Below are 17,103 nucleotides of genomic sequence, written 5' to 3' on the forward strand. Positions count from 1 at the left end.
GGCATCAAAGGGGAGGGAAATTAATGGTTATGAGGGTAGGGAAGGAAACAGTCCATAAAGAGAAAGATGTAGACCACGCCCTGGTGGGAGTTAGTAGAAACAACTATAGAGAAATTCTATCTGTTCTCCTTCTCCTTTTTCTTGTCATATCACATAGGTGGCAAGAAATCATATGTAATTTCTCTTTTCCGGTCCACTTTCTTGTTCCTACCATCACTTTTCTTGATACTTTATCAAATTCTTCAATTACAATCTTAGCTTAAAGGTAATTGTTTTCAATAAATATTGATACATCATCTTAAGCTCTTTGGAAAAGTGTTGTTCTAGGTTACCAAGTAAGCAGCAAAGAGAGAAGATAATGAGATATAAAAGGTCAAGGAAGGAGAGACCAATGTTCAAATTGATTTTGAGAAAATAAATAAGAATCAACATATTCATATATATATTTCATAGTATAAATATATTTAAAATTCTGTATTATAAACATATATACATATATTAAATTACATCATAAAATATGTGTTCTTTTTAATATAGAGACATTAAGATTGTGTCTGCTACTTTTACAGTCAAACAACACTTTATTCACCTTGATTTTAATTCTTCAGTGACATCTTCACCAAACACTGCATAGATGAGATCATGGATTTTACATATTAGAATGGTAAGTTTAAACTCTTTGAATAAGCTCTCACTTTTTTTTTCTGAACAAAAATTGTTCACAGGGGGAAAAGGGAGGTTTAATAGATTTATCTTCTATACCAAAGTTTGGTTTACTTTTGACATGTAGGTTGCATTTAATATCCACTTCTGGTGTGTTAGTATCAAAAAGAAGGGAAAATGATTTAAGATTCCATCTTATTTATTAAAAAATATCAGATGAAAGATATATTCCAGTGTTAAATCATGTTTTGTCATTGTCAAGTATGTAAGCAAAAAAGTAAATATGAAAATTATTCAAAGAGATTGACATTCCTCTGGCGAAAGCAATTCCTAGATTTTGTTTTGTTTTGTTTTCTTCCCCAAACAAATGCACTGGTAGAAAAGAGAGCAATGTGTCAGTGTGCCTTTGTATTTTTATGATGTTACTGCAATAAATATTTAAAAATAATATTTTATTTTGTTACTAGAAAGTCAGTTCATGAAGACTATTTGTTTTCCAAAACTTAGGAGCTTCATGTTCTGGATTTTTTTTATCTGTTATTAAGATGACAATATCAATTTTTAACATTTAAGAAACATGCACTGTACCAGTAGCCCTGAACAATGAAATACAGTCATACAAAAGTTAACTAAGTTATAAACATGCAAAAGGAGAAGTCTCCCTTCAATCATAAAATGATGTTATTTTCTGTTCAGCAGTTCATGTTACTGCTGTTCATGCTAATTAATTAAAGGAGCTGTTGCTGTAATGTGCAAACAGGGAATCTGAGAAACTGAGCAGGCTTTTAGGTCTCCAAGTGAAGTTAAGTCAGTCTTGGCACGAGCAATCAAATGTAATGAAATCGTTTGTCAGTGCTAAGCTTGTGAAAACTGTGAAGTTTGACTAGGGAGTAAAAGGATTATAATTAGATTTCCAATAGGATAATAACTAAATGGCAGAATGCAGTAAAGAGAAGATATCACTTTGTTAGCTAATGGTACTGCAGTTTGGCTTTAGTTTTTATCATCTCACTTGTAGTTGTGCTAATTTATTTTGATTTAATCAGCAAAAATGCACTACGCAAATGGTATTTGAGTGTCATTTGCAAAAATCATTGATCTGAAGGTACACTTAATAACAACTGATATGTTTATTTTATGCAAAAAGGAGATTAGTTGATAAGATGGTTGATGTGTGTCTTGCAGGCCCTCCAGCTTTGTTATAAGAATCTGGGTGGGAGGATATTAGTATACATCCTTCACTTCCAGAAATAGTGGACACTGCTATCAGAATGGATGTGTATTCATTTTTTGATCACCTTATAGTATACAGGAGGAGTTGCTATATAGACCACTAAAATGTAAGGAATACAGAAACCCTTTTATCAGATGGTGGTCTGTGCATAATAACTTGTCTGTCAAACAACACTCAAAGCATAAAAGACATAAAATAACTAAGCTGAAGAGTTTTAGAATACATATAAGTATAGCAGTACATGGGCAGTTTGTGGAAATTATCATAAAACTATACAGGATTTTATTACTTTGAATGTTAGCCAAGCAACATTCTTCCAAGTCCTCTTTAAGCTCTCTTAAGTAAATATCACAATGCAACTAATTGAATTTCAAAGAAAGAGCACTAAGTGCTATCCAACAGAGATGTTGACAATAAAAAGAAAAAAAGACTTCACTGATGCTGGAATTGTTTGCTGTGATGGAGATGTGTTGTGAAAATAACATTGTATTAACATGCATGAATTGACCCTCACAAACAGTGCTAGAAATAACATTGTATTAGCATGCATGAATTGACCCTCACAAACAATACTAGGAAATAATCGTCCAAGTTAAAAAATTTCCTGTCAAAGAATGAGGACCAAGCTATCACCAACCAGAAGGAGGGAAGTGAAAAAGATGAAAATAATATCAAAATATGTCACAAAAGAAAAGAAAGAGAACACAAAAGAGCAAAATTATCAGGCAGAAAGGAAAAATAATGGTTAAAATTGAATTTTATGTCTGCCAACCATTATACATTGTCTCAAGTTCATAGGTACATATAAAAGTAATTTCTCAATGCTGAACATCTTAAACAAAAAAGTAATATTATTGGGATGTTTTGATAATTATTTGAATTTATTGATTCAATGAACTATTTTTAAGATTAATTCTGATAATATTTTCAGGCATCTACTCCCCTAGTTAATAGAATAAGTCAATTTTTGTTTATAAAGTAATTTCTTTTAGATATTAAGTTGTGATTCTACTATCATATTAATACAAGGCATTTACTCTAGTTTTTCACAAATTGATGATATGAACTTTATCATTTATCATACCTATATATTGTACTAAGGAAGGTGAGAATGTGAACTTTTTCATTTTTACCATATTTATCAAGAATACTATTTAACATAACCTAAAAGGTAGACATTTAATAAAAATTATTAACCATCATATTTTACTATATATGGAAAATATTAACCACAAATGCTAGAAAATCTGACTTATAATTTGAAAAGTATATATAAAAGTTAATCCCCTTGCTTTAAAATATGTTCTATCTCAATCCTTTTAAAAGTATACCTAGTTTTCTCATATTTAGCTAGCAAAAGCTAAGAAAACTTCTTAAAATTATGCTCACTGAATACAAATACTAAATGTGCCCTCTTCTAATCACAGTCCAGTTCAGTTCAGTCACTCAGTTGTGTCTGACTCTTTGCGACCCCATGAAGCAAGTTAATATCAAAAGCCATTCTTTGCAGACTTCATTAAAATAAAAGACTGAGCCAAATAGTGAATGTAACTTTCCCTTATATCATCTAATTGGCCTTCTATGAATAAGTTATCTCTTTGTTGCACAGAAATGAACTAACTTTAGGGCAGTTCAAAATTTATATTTATTTCAGAGTTAGGAAAGATGCTATTACTGGGGACTAAAGGAATTTATATATAATATATAGAGATATAGATAAAGATACATGGGCTTCCCTGGTGGCTCAGACAGTAAAGAATCCACCTGCATTGTGGGAGACCTGGGTTGGATCCCTGGGTTGGGAAGATCCCTTGGAAAAGGAAATGACAACTCACTGCAGTATTCTTGCCTGGGAAATCCCATGGACAGAGGAAACACACACACACACAAAGACACACATACAGATATATATATAAAACAAACAGCTATGAATGGTGAGTATAAGATTAAAGAATAATTAAAGGATAATAAAGATATAACCTGCTTATGGTTTACCTTCTACAGTTTCAAAGATGACCCTATATCTCACTTAAAGGAGGGCCCATTCAAGCTCAACGCTTCTTAAAGACTCAATCTATATTTGTGTTTTACAGATTCACAAGGGATCAAATGCTTCATATTTGCTCAATCCTACCTTGGACATGTGCTCGCAACCTTAAACAGTGGTAGCCCACAACTAGTGGGGATTTATTTATAAATTTCACAGTGGTAAATTGATTGGATAAACACTGAGTCCCATTCAAACTGGCTTTGCTCACACAGACACAGCCTTTAAGTTGAGAGAAGAAAGTAGGTAAGCAAAAGAGACATAAGACACAGCGAAAGCTTTATGAGCTACACATGCATGCTTCCACACCTAGTAAAGTTAATACATTAGTTAAGTCTATCCAGCTGCAGCAGAATCAGGCATTCCCAGAAGATCCATGATCTTTGACACTCCTGGATTTTCAAAGATGATGTGCAAAACTACATGAGTGAGGATTTCTAAATTTTCTAAAACTGCCACATAAAATGGTGATCCACAGACAAACCCACATGGATCTTTTGGTCATATCTGGTTCTGTTGTCTTCATATAGATCCAGTCATTACACCATGGAAAGGCACTGATTAGTTAACCAACCAACATTTCTATGGTTGTTCCCTTTTTGGAAGTTAGCTAACTGTTTTTTTTTTCTTCTTTTTTTATTAGAGCGAGACGTGAATATGAAAATAAATGTAATCTGCTTACAGAGGGCTAGAAAATTGCATTAGAAAGACATAGAAAAACTCCAGTGGTCAAATTCAATTTTTATTTTTACTCCAATGAGTGTGTTTGTACTCCAATGAGACTCTATATTAACTGGTTTTGCCTATTTTCTTACTACTAAATACTTTTAAATATTTTAAAGGATCTAAGCAGTTATGGGAATGCTACAAATTATGAATTACAAGTCCTGCTCTTATTTTCATATTTAGTCAGTTTCTAAAATATCTATAAGTTGGCATCAGAACTTAAATATTGATAAAAATGTTGCCTAGAATACTTTGCAAATATTGATAGGTTATGATTATTGTACCAGTGTCTTTTATAAACAGTAAAGTAGTGAGATTTAAAAACTGTATTATTGTACACTTCTAAAAAGGTAAATTATATTCACATTTTGTATTTTTAGAATATGCCTAACTTATAAATGTACATTCTTTTAACAAGTAAACATACAAGAAATTTGCTCACATTGTATATGTAAAATTTTTAGTCCCTAAATACATAGTCTCAATAAACATTACAGACTTTTACCCTATCATGAAGTAAGAAAAGTTTAGCTTGTTTATTTATGTTACTTATATGAAAAGTATCAGCAAAGGAGCTCACCCCATCCAACCCTCTGGGATCACATATTAAGTAGTTGTAGAAAGAAGTACGCTATTTACTGTACCTTGCATAGCAGTACTATCATGTGGAGTTCCAGCGTTTTCTATTTCAATATCTGGAATCACAGTATCTGAAAGAAGTGACACTCAAGATTAAGGTATATTCTACTTTTCCTGATTCCATTTAAGTAAAAACTCTCATCTGGCCAGGGTCTTGGTCCTATAGTAAACATGAGACTTTGAGTGGCATTTTGATTTTTTTTTTTTTGTATGTCAACATATTTTTAATGGTAGTGTTTAGAGAAACACTGACTGAAACCTCCCAGCCTGGTCAGGCACCATAGTAACCACGTGCATGAGTTATCTTACAAAAGGTGGTCCTGGTAAGGAATGAGGAACTAACAAGCTACTACCAACTGGAAGAATTAGGGAAAGGTCAAAAGGAGAGAGGAAACACCAGTCCATGTGTCCTACCAACCTCCTAGAATCCTTGCTGGAATCTGTCTTTGCTGAGTGATGTGCGTGCCACCACACACACACCGCACACTCATCACTGAGTCAAGAGTGATTGGCTAGAGACAACTTGGAAACTAATCTAACTATCATAAAATCCAAGACTGTGAGCCACATGGCAAAGCAGTTCTCCTGGGTTCCCTTACCCTCCTGCTCTCCACCTAGGAGGCCCCTGCCCAATAAAGTAACTTGTGCCTCCTTGGACAATCCATTGCCAAGTGTTAGGCAAGATCCCTCTCTTAGGCCATGGAAGAGGTCCCCTTTCCTACAACAGTAAGAAGGAGGATTATAAACCTTAGCTAAATTCTACAATTGGGCATATGTTTCCAGGTATATAGTAAATACTTCTTTATTCATTTTACTCTCTAGAGATAAATCTCAGGAAAATAATCTATCCATAAAAATGCCCTCAGACTATCAGGTAACATGCCCTGATTATGGAATAAGGAAAAAGTTAATGTAATTACCTCATTCTTATGTATATTTTCCATTTGTGAAATGTGATAGATGATGATTATCTCTATGGTAAATGAACATGAACACTAAAACACAGACTATGATTTCTGGTCTTTATTTAGTACTGGCTCTTGGGGCCAAGAGATACACGAATTGTTTAAAACAAACAAACAAACAAAAACTTGAGGAGAAGAAACAAGGAGATAGGTTTCTTATTTTCAATTTTAAATATGATTATCTAAAAGTTATTCATATTCATGAAGCACAGTTTAATATGGCCATTTCTGTATATAAATTGCTCAGACACCCTTGGGTAATATGATAACAGACGCCTATGTATCATCCAATGTCATCAAGGATTAATGTGAGAAAGAAATGATTTGAATACAAGTTACCCAATTGCTGTAGAAACAGCCGCTTTTCCTTTATAACAGAACACTGGAGCTACAGTGGAATTCACATATGGGTGGATTTCAAATATATAAAAAAACTCAAGTGTCCTCAGAAATACATCTTCAGAGCCTCAAATAATGAGTGTACTGAACATTTGCTCCATTGCTGGCTCCCACTGTCTAAGATGTTCCACAGTATGAGATATTGATGTATTATTATTTATCTTCTCTCTTCTGTGTCTCAATGAGGCATGGCTGTCATGAGCTAATAATCTAGTTCTGTATTTCTATTGACTGTGAGGACAATGATTTAAGATAGTTACAGCAAAAAGGGAATTGAATTTTTGGAGGTAAAAATATGATTGAACATTTGTATGGAATTCTCTATTTATTCTTAGTATATGGCACTTGAAGAAACACTCTTTCAGTTAATGCTTATGTCATATCATATATGGAATATGTGTACATGTATGTATAAAATTCTTAGGCTCATCCTTATTATATATACATATCAGTTAAATATACTGACTGTTAATATGCTATGAAAGAGGAACTTGAATAGTCTATGAGATAAAATTATGTTGTAGAGTTTCATAATTTAAAACAGAATCAGAAAAATTTGGAATTAAGAGATTTCATGAGAAACACCTCTTCTCACAGGAACTCCAGTAATTTATTTAGAACATTCTTTTTCAACCAGGCACTCTTGAAGCCCTCATCACTGATACAATCTGCATTAAAGGAACCAGCCTTCTAAAGCTCATTAAAAGAAATGAAACATTAAAACAAACATCAGCATATTTTAACATGAATGGAGATAAAATACATTTTAAGTGTAGGAAAGTTATCAATATTACTTCTGCAAAAACCAGGAGGATTTCCTGTTATTCCTAAGCTATTGTCTCCCAGAATAGGGATTATTTTGAGAGATTTAATTAATGACCTAAAACACCTGGCTTCAAGTTGATGTATTAATTGTGTGCTTAGTCACTCATTAATGTCCGACTCTTTGTGACCCCATGGACTGTAGCCCTCGAGGATCCCCTTTCCATGGAGATTCTCCAGGCAAGAATACTGGAGTGGATTGCCATGCCCTCCTTCAGGGGATCTTCCCAACCCAGTGATCAAACCCAGTTCTCTTTACCATTTGAGCCACTTGGGAAGCCCTGAAGTATTAATTGTTCCTGGACAAAGTTTCTCTCACTCCATCTCCCTCCCTCACCCCCTCCCCTTTGTGTACCCTGATTGTGAAGTTCCAATTCACACATTACCTTTCAACACCCTTAGTCCACTGTCACTAGTAGTGGCTTGCTTAAGTGCTTGCTCCACTTGCTCCCTGCGCTTTGATTCAAATCCCAAGGCTTCTTGTAGTTTTTTCTTTGCTTTTTTCTCCTTCCTTAGGCGCTTTTGCATGGTAGCTAAAATATGGAAAGGGAAGTAGTTTTCAAAGGCTTGGTCATCGAAATCAGGTTGCCAGTTTTGATGAATTATAAAAAATAGATACAATTCAGGTAGATAGGTAAATGTATGATTAGCTTCTTTTGATTCCAATTATCATTAGACCCAACCAAAGAGTATTCAATCATATAACTGATTTGTTTTTGCTTTCACATCTCCAGTAAGTTCAGTTCAGTTCAGTTCAGTCGCTCAGTCGTGTCCGACTCTCTGCGACCCCATGAATTGCAGCACGCCAGGCCTCCAGTAAGCAAGCTCTATAATACACATGCATTTGTAAAATGTTGGTGGTAGTACTGGAAAACTGTTTTCTACCTTGACTACATGAATTTAGTGATAACATGAAACATTTTATAAATCTGTTAAGAAAAGTATTCTTATTATTCATCATGTTATTCCTATACATACTTAAAAATACAAAATATGTTTTTTAAAACTTACAATGTCCAGGGTCTATTTCTCTAAGAAGTTATTAATTTTAAGGGAAAATATCTATCTTTTTAAGTAAATGCACATATCATCAGACTCTGCATAACTCCATATATTTATATTTGAACCTATCTACACATTTTAAAGAGAATAATATTCAGCAATCATTTTATTAAGCAATCTATAAAAGCAAAATAGCATTTTTCATAAACAGTAAAGGAAATGAAGAGTTAAAAAAATTATAACTCAACTCTCAAGGCTTTATATCTTAACTAGAAACTTTAACTGCCCTAATGTATAATTGTTACTATATTCTGAAACCTTGAAATCTGTGATAATTTCTCAAATAGAATTAGTGAACTTTAGTAATTATATTGGTACAGAGCAGGGCTCTAATAGGGTTCTAAGTAAACCGACGTTCACATTCTTCCAAAAACAGTTTTTAAAAATTAAGATATTAATATCATGGCAATAGAAAATTATTCAAGGGACATTAAGAAAAATTATAAATTACACGACATTTAAAAAGTTAAAATATTCATATATATTTAAATTATTTCAATCGCAGTAAACTGAATATGATGCTAATTTGAATTTCAATTGCTTTATCTCACATTGCAATGTCTTTTCATATAAATGACCTTCAGCAACTTGAAAACAGTCAGTTACTCATCTAAATGTGTGATTATTTCAGAGGACTAAGGTAATAACAAGATGGAAATCTTGAAATAAAGACACTGACAATGTATGGTTTCCATTACATCTTCGATAAGAGGCTGTTAAAAAAGGTTGAACAGAAAAAGATTTTACTATTGTAGTAACAGAAGCAGAGGATATTAAGAAGAGGTGGCAAGAATACACAGAAGAACTGTCCAAAAAAGATCTTCATGACCCAGATAATCACGATGGTGTGATCACTCACCTAGAGCCAGACATCCTGGAATGTGAAGTCAAGTGAGCCTTAGAAAGCATTACTACGAACAAAGCTAGTGGAGGTGATGGAATTCCTGTTGAGCTATTTCAAATCCTGAAAGATGATGCTGTGAAAGTGCTGCACTCAATATGTCAGCAAATCTGGAAAACTCAGCAGTGGCCACAGGACTGGAAAAGGTCAGTTTTCATCCCAATCCCAAAGAAAGGCAATGCCAAAGAATGCTCAAGCTACTGCACAATTGCGCTCATCTCACACGCTGGTAAAGTAATGCTCAAAATTCTCCAAGCCAGGCTTCAGCAATACGTGAACCGTGAACTTACAGATGTTCAAGCTGGTTTTAGAAAAGGCAGAGGAACCAGAGATCAAATTGCCAACATATGCTGGATCATCAAAAAAGCAAGAGAGGTCCAGAAAAACATCTATTTCTGCTTTATTGACTATGCCAAAGCCTTTGACTGTGTGGATCACAATAAACTGTGGAAAATTCTTGAAGAGATTGGAATACCAGAGCATCTGACCTGTCTCTTGAGAAATCTGTATGCAGATCAGGAAGCAACATTTAGAACTGGACATGGAACAACAGACTGGTTCCAAATAGGAAAAGGAGTACGTCAAGGCTGTATACTGTCATCCTGCTTATTTAGCTTATATGCAGAGTACATCATGAGAAACGCTGGGCTAGAAGAAACACAAGCTGGAATCAAGATTGCCGGGAGAAATATCAATAACCTCAGATATGCAGATAACACCACCCTTATGACAGAAAACGAAGAACTAAAGAGCCTCTTGATGAAAGTGAAAGAGGAGAGTGAAAAAGTTGGCTTAAAGCTCAACATTCAGAAAACTAAGATCATGGCATCTGGTCCCATCACTTCATGGGAAATAGATGGGGAAACAGTGGAAACAGTGTCAGACTTTAATTTTGGGGGTTCCAAAATCACTGCTGATGGTGATTGCAGCCATGAAATTAATTACTCCTTGGAAGGAAGGTTATGAACAACATAGATAGCATATTTAAAAGCAGAGACATTACTTTGCCAACAAAGGTCCGTCTAGTCAAGGCTATGGTTTTTCCAGTGGTCATGTATGGATGTGAGAGTTGGACGGCAAAGAAAGCTGAGCACCGAAGAATTGATGCTTTTGAACTGTGGTGTTGGAGAAGACTCTTGAGAGTCCCTTGGCCTGCAAGAAGGTCCAATGAGTCCATTCTAAAGGAGATCAGCCCTGGATGTTCATTGGAAAGACTGATGTTGAAGCTGAAACTCCAGTACTTTGGCCACCTCATGCAAAGAGTTGACTCATTGGAAAAGACCCTAATGTTGGGAAGGATTGAGGGCAGGAGGTGAAGGGGATGACAGAGGATGAGATGGTTGGATGGCATCACCGACTCGATGAACATGGGTTTGGAGGCCTGGAGTGCTGTGATTCATGGGGTCACAAAGTGTCGGACACGACTGAGTGACTGAACTGAACTGGACCATTAAAATAAAGCATTTAGTAAATCATTTAACTCAAAAACATAGATTTATTCAAATTAATGTATAATTTCATGTCCACGATAAGACAAAATTTTGCTTCTAGTAAAATTATTTATTGAAAAGTATTCCATATTTTCCATCTCTTGAAATTTATGAGTCCATATATTATAAACAGTGCCATAGGATATTACATTTAGAATTATATAAAAATAATAACTATGTTTATTTAAGACCTTTCATTTATTGAACTTTTTTATGGGACTATGTCTCATTTAAATCTTACAAAAACTCAGTAAGAAAGACATTGGCATCTCTACTATACAGATGAGGAAACTTAGCCCTTGAGATGTTAAGAAATTTAACCAAGGTTCCAGAACCAGTAGTTCTCATAGCCTTAGGGCGAAAGATCATATAGGCAGTTGCTTCAAAGACAGGGGCCTTATAGTTGGCCAAGGACCAATATAGATGACGTTCAACCTTTCTTGTAGTTCTATCTTTTTTTGATTCTAAGTATTTAATTTGTAAATAATATTATTCAATTCAGTTCAGTCACTCAGTCATGTCTGACTCTTTGCGACTTCATGAAATGCAGCACGCCAGGCTTCCCTTTCCATCACCAACTGCCGGAGTCTACCCAAACCCATGTCCATTGAGTCGGTGATGCCATCCAGCCATCTCATCCTCTGCCATCCCCTTCTCTTCCTGCCCTCAATCTTTCCCAGCATCAGGGTCTTTTCAAATGAGTCAGCTCATTGCATGAGGTGGCCAACGTATTGGAGTTTCAGCTTCAACATCAGTCCTTCCAATGAACATCCAGGGCTGATCTCCTTTAGGATGGACCGGTTGGATCTTCTTGCAGTCCAAGAGACTCTCTAGAGTCTTCAACACCACAGTTCAAAAGGATCAATTCTTTGGTGCTCAGCTTTCTTTATAGTCCAACTCTCACATCCATACATGACTACTGGAAAAACCATAGCCTTGACTATATGGACCTTTGTTGACAAAGTAACGTCTCTGCTTTTTAATATGCTATCTAGGTTGGTCATAACTTTCCTTCCAAGGAGTAAGTGTCTTTTAATTTCCATCTGAAAAAGCGCCTTTTAATCACCATCTGCAGTGATTTTTGGAGCCCAGAAAAATAAAGTCAGCCACCGTTTCCACTGTTTCCCATCTATTTGCCATGAAGTGATGGGAGTGGATGCCATGATCTTAGTTTTCTGAATGTTGAGCTTTAAGTGGACTTTTTCAATCTCCTCTTTCACTTTCATCAAGAGGCTCTTTAGTTCTTCTTCACTTTCTGCCATAAGGGTGGTGTCATCTGCATATCTGACGTTATTGATATTTCCTCCAGCAATCTTGATTCCAGCTTGTGCTTCTTCCAGCCCAGCGTTTCTCATGATGTACTCTGCATATAAGTTAAATAAGCAGGGTGACAATATACAGCCTTGACGTACTCCTTTTCCTATTTGGAACCAGTCTGTTGTTCCATGTCCAATTCTAACTGTTGCTTCCTGACCTGCGTACAGGTTTCTCAAGAGACAGGTCAGGTGGTCTGGCATTCCCATCTCTTTCCGAATTTTCCACAGTTTATTGTGATCCACACAGTCAATGGCTTTGGCATAGTCAATGAGGCAGAAATAGATGTTTTTCTGGACCTCTCTTGCTTTTTCGATGATCCAGCAGATGTTGGCAATTTGATTTCTGGTTCCTCTGCCTTTTCTAAATCAAGTAACACATTTTGGCTAGGAATCAAAAGGTAGTTAAGTAGAATATTTAAGTACGAAACATTGCTCTCATGGGAAAAAGATACTCAGGGATTCTTACTATATATGTATATACAAATGTGCATATATACAATTTTACATATGTTCTTTATATGTCTATATATGTTGCTATTATATTATCTTTAAACTGAGGAGACATTATCTTTTAAACCTAATATGAATTTTCTCCCTTTTTCTTTTCAATCATATGACTTCAGTTAGATTTCATACTTTGTCAGAAAAAGTAGTGTCAATGGATATGAGGTACTTGGGCAGGTAGAAAGGAAGTTGAGTGATCATCCAGTAATAGATGCTGCTGCTGAGATTCATAGAGATGAAGAAGATAGTTTTTCTAAGTCAACGAGGATAATAGGAATAATTTTTATTGTATCTGTCATAAAGTGTAAACTGTTAAAAACAGCGCTTAGCACATAGCAGTCAGATGATAATCATTAGCTAACAGTAGTAGTAATAGTGATGATAGTAGTAGAATAGACAGTAATGACAGTAATAGTAATGATAATAGAATAATAGTAGTGGTATTAATATTATATCATAATTACTAAATTTATTAAATACAAATGTTTAAATCTACTATGTCTAGGAATTTTTAAAAGAAAATAGATGTGGTATCAATTACAAAGATTGACCTGAAGAGTCTATAAGAAGTAAACAGAAATCAGTATGAGTACATCCCTAAAAGTTAGATGCCAATTTTAATGTATGTAGTTCAGTTCAGTTCAGTTGCTCAGTCGTGTCTGACTCTTTGTGGCCCCATGAACTGCAGCACGCCCGGCCACCCTGTCCATCATCACCTCCCGGAGTTTCCCCAAACTCATGTCCATCGAGTCAGTGATGCCATCCAGCCATCTCATCCTCTGTTGTCCCCTTCTCCTCCTGCCCCCAATCCTTCCCAGCATCAGGGTCTTTTCCAATGAGTCAACTCTTCGCATGAGGTGGCCGAAGTATTGAAGTTTCAGTTTCAACATCAGTCCTTCCAATGAACACCCAAGACCAATCTCCTTTAGGATGGACTGGTTGGAACTCCTTGCAGTCCAAGGGACTCTCAAGAGTCTTCTCCAACACCACAGTTCAAAAGGATCCATTCTTCGGTGCTCAGCTTTCTTCACAGTCCAACTCTCACATCCATACATGACTAATGGAAAAACCATAGCCTTGACTAGACGGATCTTTGTTGGCAAAGTGATGTCTCTGCTTTTTAATATGCTATCTAGGTTGGTCATAACTTTCCTTCCAAGGAATAAGTGTCTTTTAATTTCATGGCTGCAATCACCATCTGCAGTGATTTTGGAGCCCTCCAGAATAAAGTCAGCCACTGTTTCCACTGTTTCCCCATCTATTTCCCATGACGTGATGGGACCAGATGCCATGATTGGTAGTAGTTTTTCATAAATCACTTTGTGAGTGTTACTATATTAAACATATAATTTTTTGGTTTTTGTTGTTGTTTAATCACTGTCATATCTGATTCTTTTGAGACCCCATGGACTGCAAACTGACAGGCTCCTCTGTCCATGGGATTTTCCAGGCAAGAATACTGGAGTGTGTTGTTATTTCCTTCTCCATGGTATCTTCTTGACCCAGGGGTCAAACTGGATTCTTTACCACTGAGCCACCAGAGAAGCCCATAATTATTTGCTACTTTAGTATAAATAATTTCCCTACAAAAGAAATGTGTTTTTATGACTCTTAATCATAATAATTCATAATTGCCCTCTGCTCTTCCACAGTAGCAGATTAGACACCTTCCAACCTGGGGGAGAGGGGGAGCATATTCCAGTGTCATATCTTTTTGCCTTTTCATACTGTTCATGCGGTTCTTGTGGCAAGTATACTGGAGTGGTTTGACATTCCCTCCTCCAGTTGATCACGTTTTATCAGAACTCTTATGACCCATCTGTCTTGGGTGGCCCTGTACGGTATGGCTCATAGCTTCATAGAGTTACACAAGCCCCTTTGCCATGACAAGGCTGTAATCCATGAAGGTGTTAGAGAATAGCTCCAGAAAGAATGATGCTTCTGGGCCAAAGTGGAAGTGACACTGAGTTCTGGATGTATCTGGTGGTGAAAGTAAAGTCTGATGCTATAAAGAACAGTATTGTATAGGAACCTGGAATGTTAGGTCCATAAATCAAGGCAAGTTGGATGTGTTCAAGCAGGAGATGGCAAGAGTGAACATCAATCATCCTAGGAATCAACATCCTAGGAATTCCTAGGATTTTAGGATCCTAGGAATCCTAAAATGGGTGGGAACAGGTGAATTCAATTCAGATGGTCATTACATCTACTGCTATGGATAAGAATCCTTAGAAGAAATTGAGTAACCCTCATAGTCAACAAAACAGGTCAAAATGCATTACTTGGGTGCAATCTCAAAAATGACAGAATCGTCATTCATTTCCAAGGCAAACCATTCAACATCACAGTAACCAAGTCTATGCCCCAGTCACCAATGCTGAAGAAACTGAAGTTGACCAGTTCTATGAAGACCTACAAGACCTAAAAATAACAACAAAAAAGGATGTTCTTTTTGTCATAGCAGATTGGAACGCAAAAGTAAGACATCAACAGATAACTGGAGTATTAGGCAAGTTTTGCCTTGGAGTATAAAATGAAGCAAGGCAAAGGCTAACAGAGTTTTATAAAGAAAACACACTGGTCATAGCAAACACCATTTTCCAACAACCCAAGAGACGGCTGTAAAAATGGACATTACCAGATGATCAATACAGAAATCAGATTGATTATATTTTTGCAGCTGAAGATGGAAAAGTCAGCAAAAACAAGACTGGAAACTGACTGTGGCTCAGATCATAAGCTCCTTATTACACAATTCAAGCTTAAATTGAAGAAAGTAGGGAAAACCACAAGACAGTTCAGGTATGACAAATCAAATCCCTTATGATTGTACAGTGGAGGTGATGAATAGATTCAAGGGATGAGATCTGATAGAGAAAGTGCCTAAAGAACTATGGATGGAGTTTCAGAACACTGTATAGAAGGCAGTGATCAAAACTCTCCCAAAGAAGAAATGCAGAAAGGCAAAGTAGTTGTCTGAGGAGGCTGTACAAATAGCTGAGGAAAGATGGGAAGCAAAAAGCAAGGGAAAAACAGAAAAATATATGCAACTGAATGCAGAGTTCCAGAGAATACCAAGGAGAGATAAGAGGGCCTTCTTAATGAACAATGCAAAGACGTAAAGGAAAACAGTAAAATAGGAAAGACTAGAGATCCCTTCAAGAAAACTACAGCTATCAAGGGAATATTTCATGCAAGGTTAGGCATGATAAATGACAGAGAAGTAAGGATCTAACAGAAGCAAAAGAGAGTAAGTGACAAGAATACACAGAACTACACAAAATATATGACCTGGATAACCATGATGGTGTGGTCACTCACCTAGAGCCGGATAGTCTGGGATGTGAAGTCAAGTGGGCCTTAGGAAGCATTACTATGAACAAAGCTAGTGGAGGTGATGGAATTCCAGCTGAACTATTTCAAATCCTAAAACATGATGCTGTTAAAGTGCTGCAATCAATATGCCAGAAAATTTGGAAAACACAAGCGTGGCCATAGGACTTGAAAAGATATTTTCATTCCAATCCCAAAGAAAGGCAACACCGAAGAATGTTCATTCAACCAGACAACTGTACTCATTTCACATGCTAGTAGGGTTAGGCTCAAAATTCTTCAAGCTAGGCTTCAGCAGTATATGAACCAAGAACTCCCAAATGTACAATCGGGGTTTAGAAAAGGTAGAGGAACCATAGAAAAAGCAAGAGAATTCCAGAAAAACATCTATTTCTGCTTCATTGACTATGCTAAAGCCTTTGACTGTGTGGATCACAACAAACTGTGGAAAATTCTTAAAGTGATGGGCATACCACACTTCTTTACCTGTCTCCTGAAAAACCTGTATGTGGGTCAAGAATCAACAGTTAGAACCAGACATGGAACAATTGACTGGTTCAAAATTGGGAAAGGAGTACAACAAAGCACTATGTTGTCACTTTGCTTATTTAACTTATAAGCAGAGTACATCATGAGAAATACTAGGCTGGATTAACCACAAGCTGGAATGAAGATTGCCAGGAGAAATTTCAACTGCCTCAGATATGCAGATAATGCCACCCTAATGTCAGAAAGTGAAGAGGAACTAAGGAGCCTCTTGATGAGGGTGAAAGAGGAGAGTGAAAAGCTGGCTTGAAACTAAACATTCAAAAAACTATGATCGTGGCATCTGATCTCATCACTTCATGGCAAATAGAAAGGGAAAAGTGGAAGCAGTGACAGGTTTTCTTTTATGGGGCTGTAAAATCACTGCAGAGGGTGACTGCAGTCATGAAATTAAGAGACGCTTTCTCCTTGAATGGAAGCTGTGACAAACCTAGACAGTATATTAAAAAGCAGAGA

General features: G+C 36.1%; 1 protein-coding gene across 3 annotated transcripts in view; it reads right to left on the reverse strand.

Moving 5' to 3' along the window:
• Window positions 1-17,103, reverse strand: part of DACH2 (dachshund family transcription factor 2) — an 817,737-nt gene that overhangs the window by 8,951 nt on the left and 791,683 nt on the right. For 2 of the 3 annotated variants that reach the window (XM_081563840.1, XM_081563842.1), the window contains 2 exons: window positions 7,882-8,028; window positions 4,562-5,380 (listed from right to left, as the gene is read on the reverse strand). In XM_081563840.1, coding sequence (XP_081419966.1) covers window positions 5,277-5,380; window positions 7,882-8,028 — 251 coding nt within the window. In that variant the 3' untranslated portion in view covers window positions 4,562-5,276. Of the gene's footprint in view, window positions 1-4,561; window positions 5,381-7,881; window positions 8,029-17,103 lie in introns of those variants that run through there. The other variant, XM_081563841.1, reaches the window with a different exon arrangement.

The sequence above is a fragment of the Giraffa tippelskirchi genome, chromosome X, assembly GCF_054371585.1.
Source record: "Giraffa tippelskirchi isolate mGirTip1 chromosome X, T2T-mGirTip1v1.2.pri, whole genome shotgun sequence".
Lineage (NCBI taxonomy): Eukaryota > Metazoa > Chordata > Mammalia > Artiodactyla > Giraffidae > Giraffa > Giraffa tippelskirchi.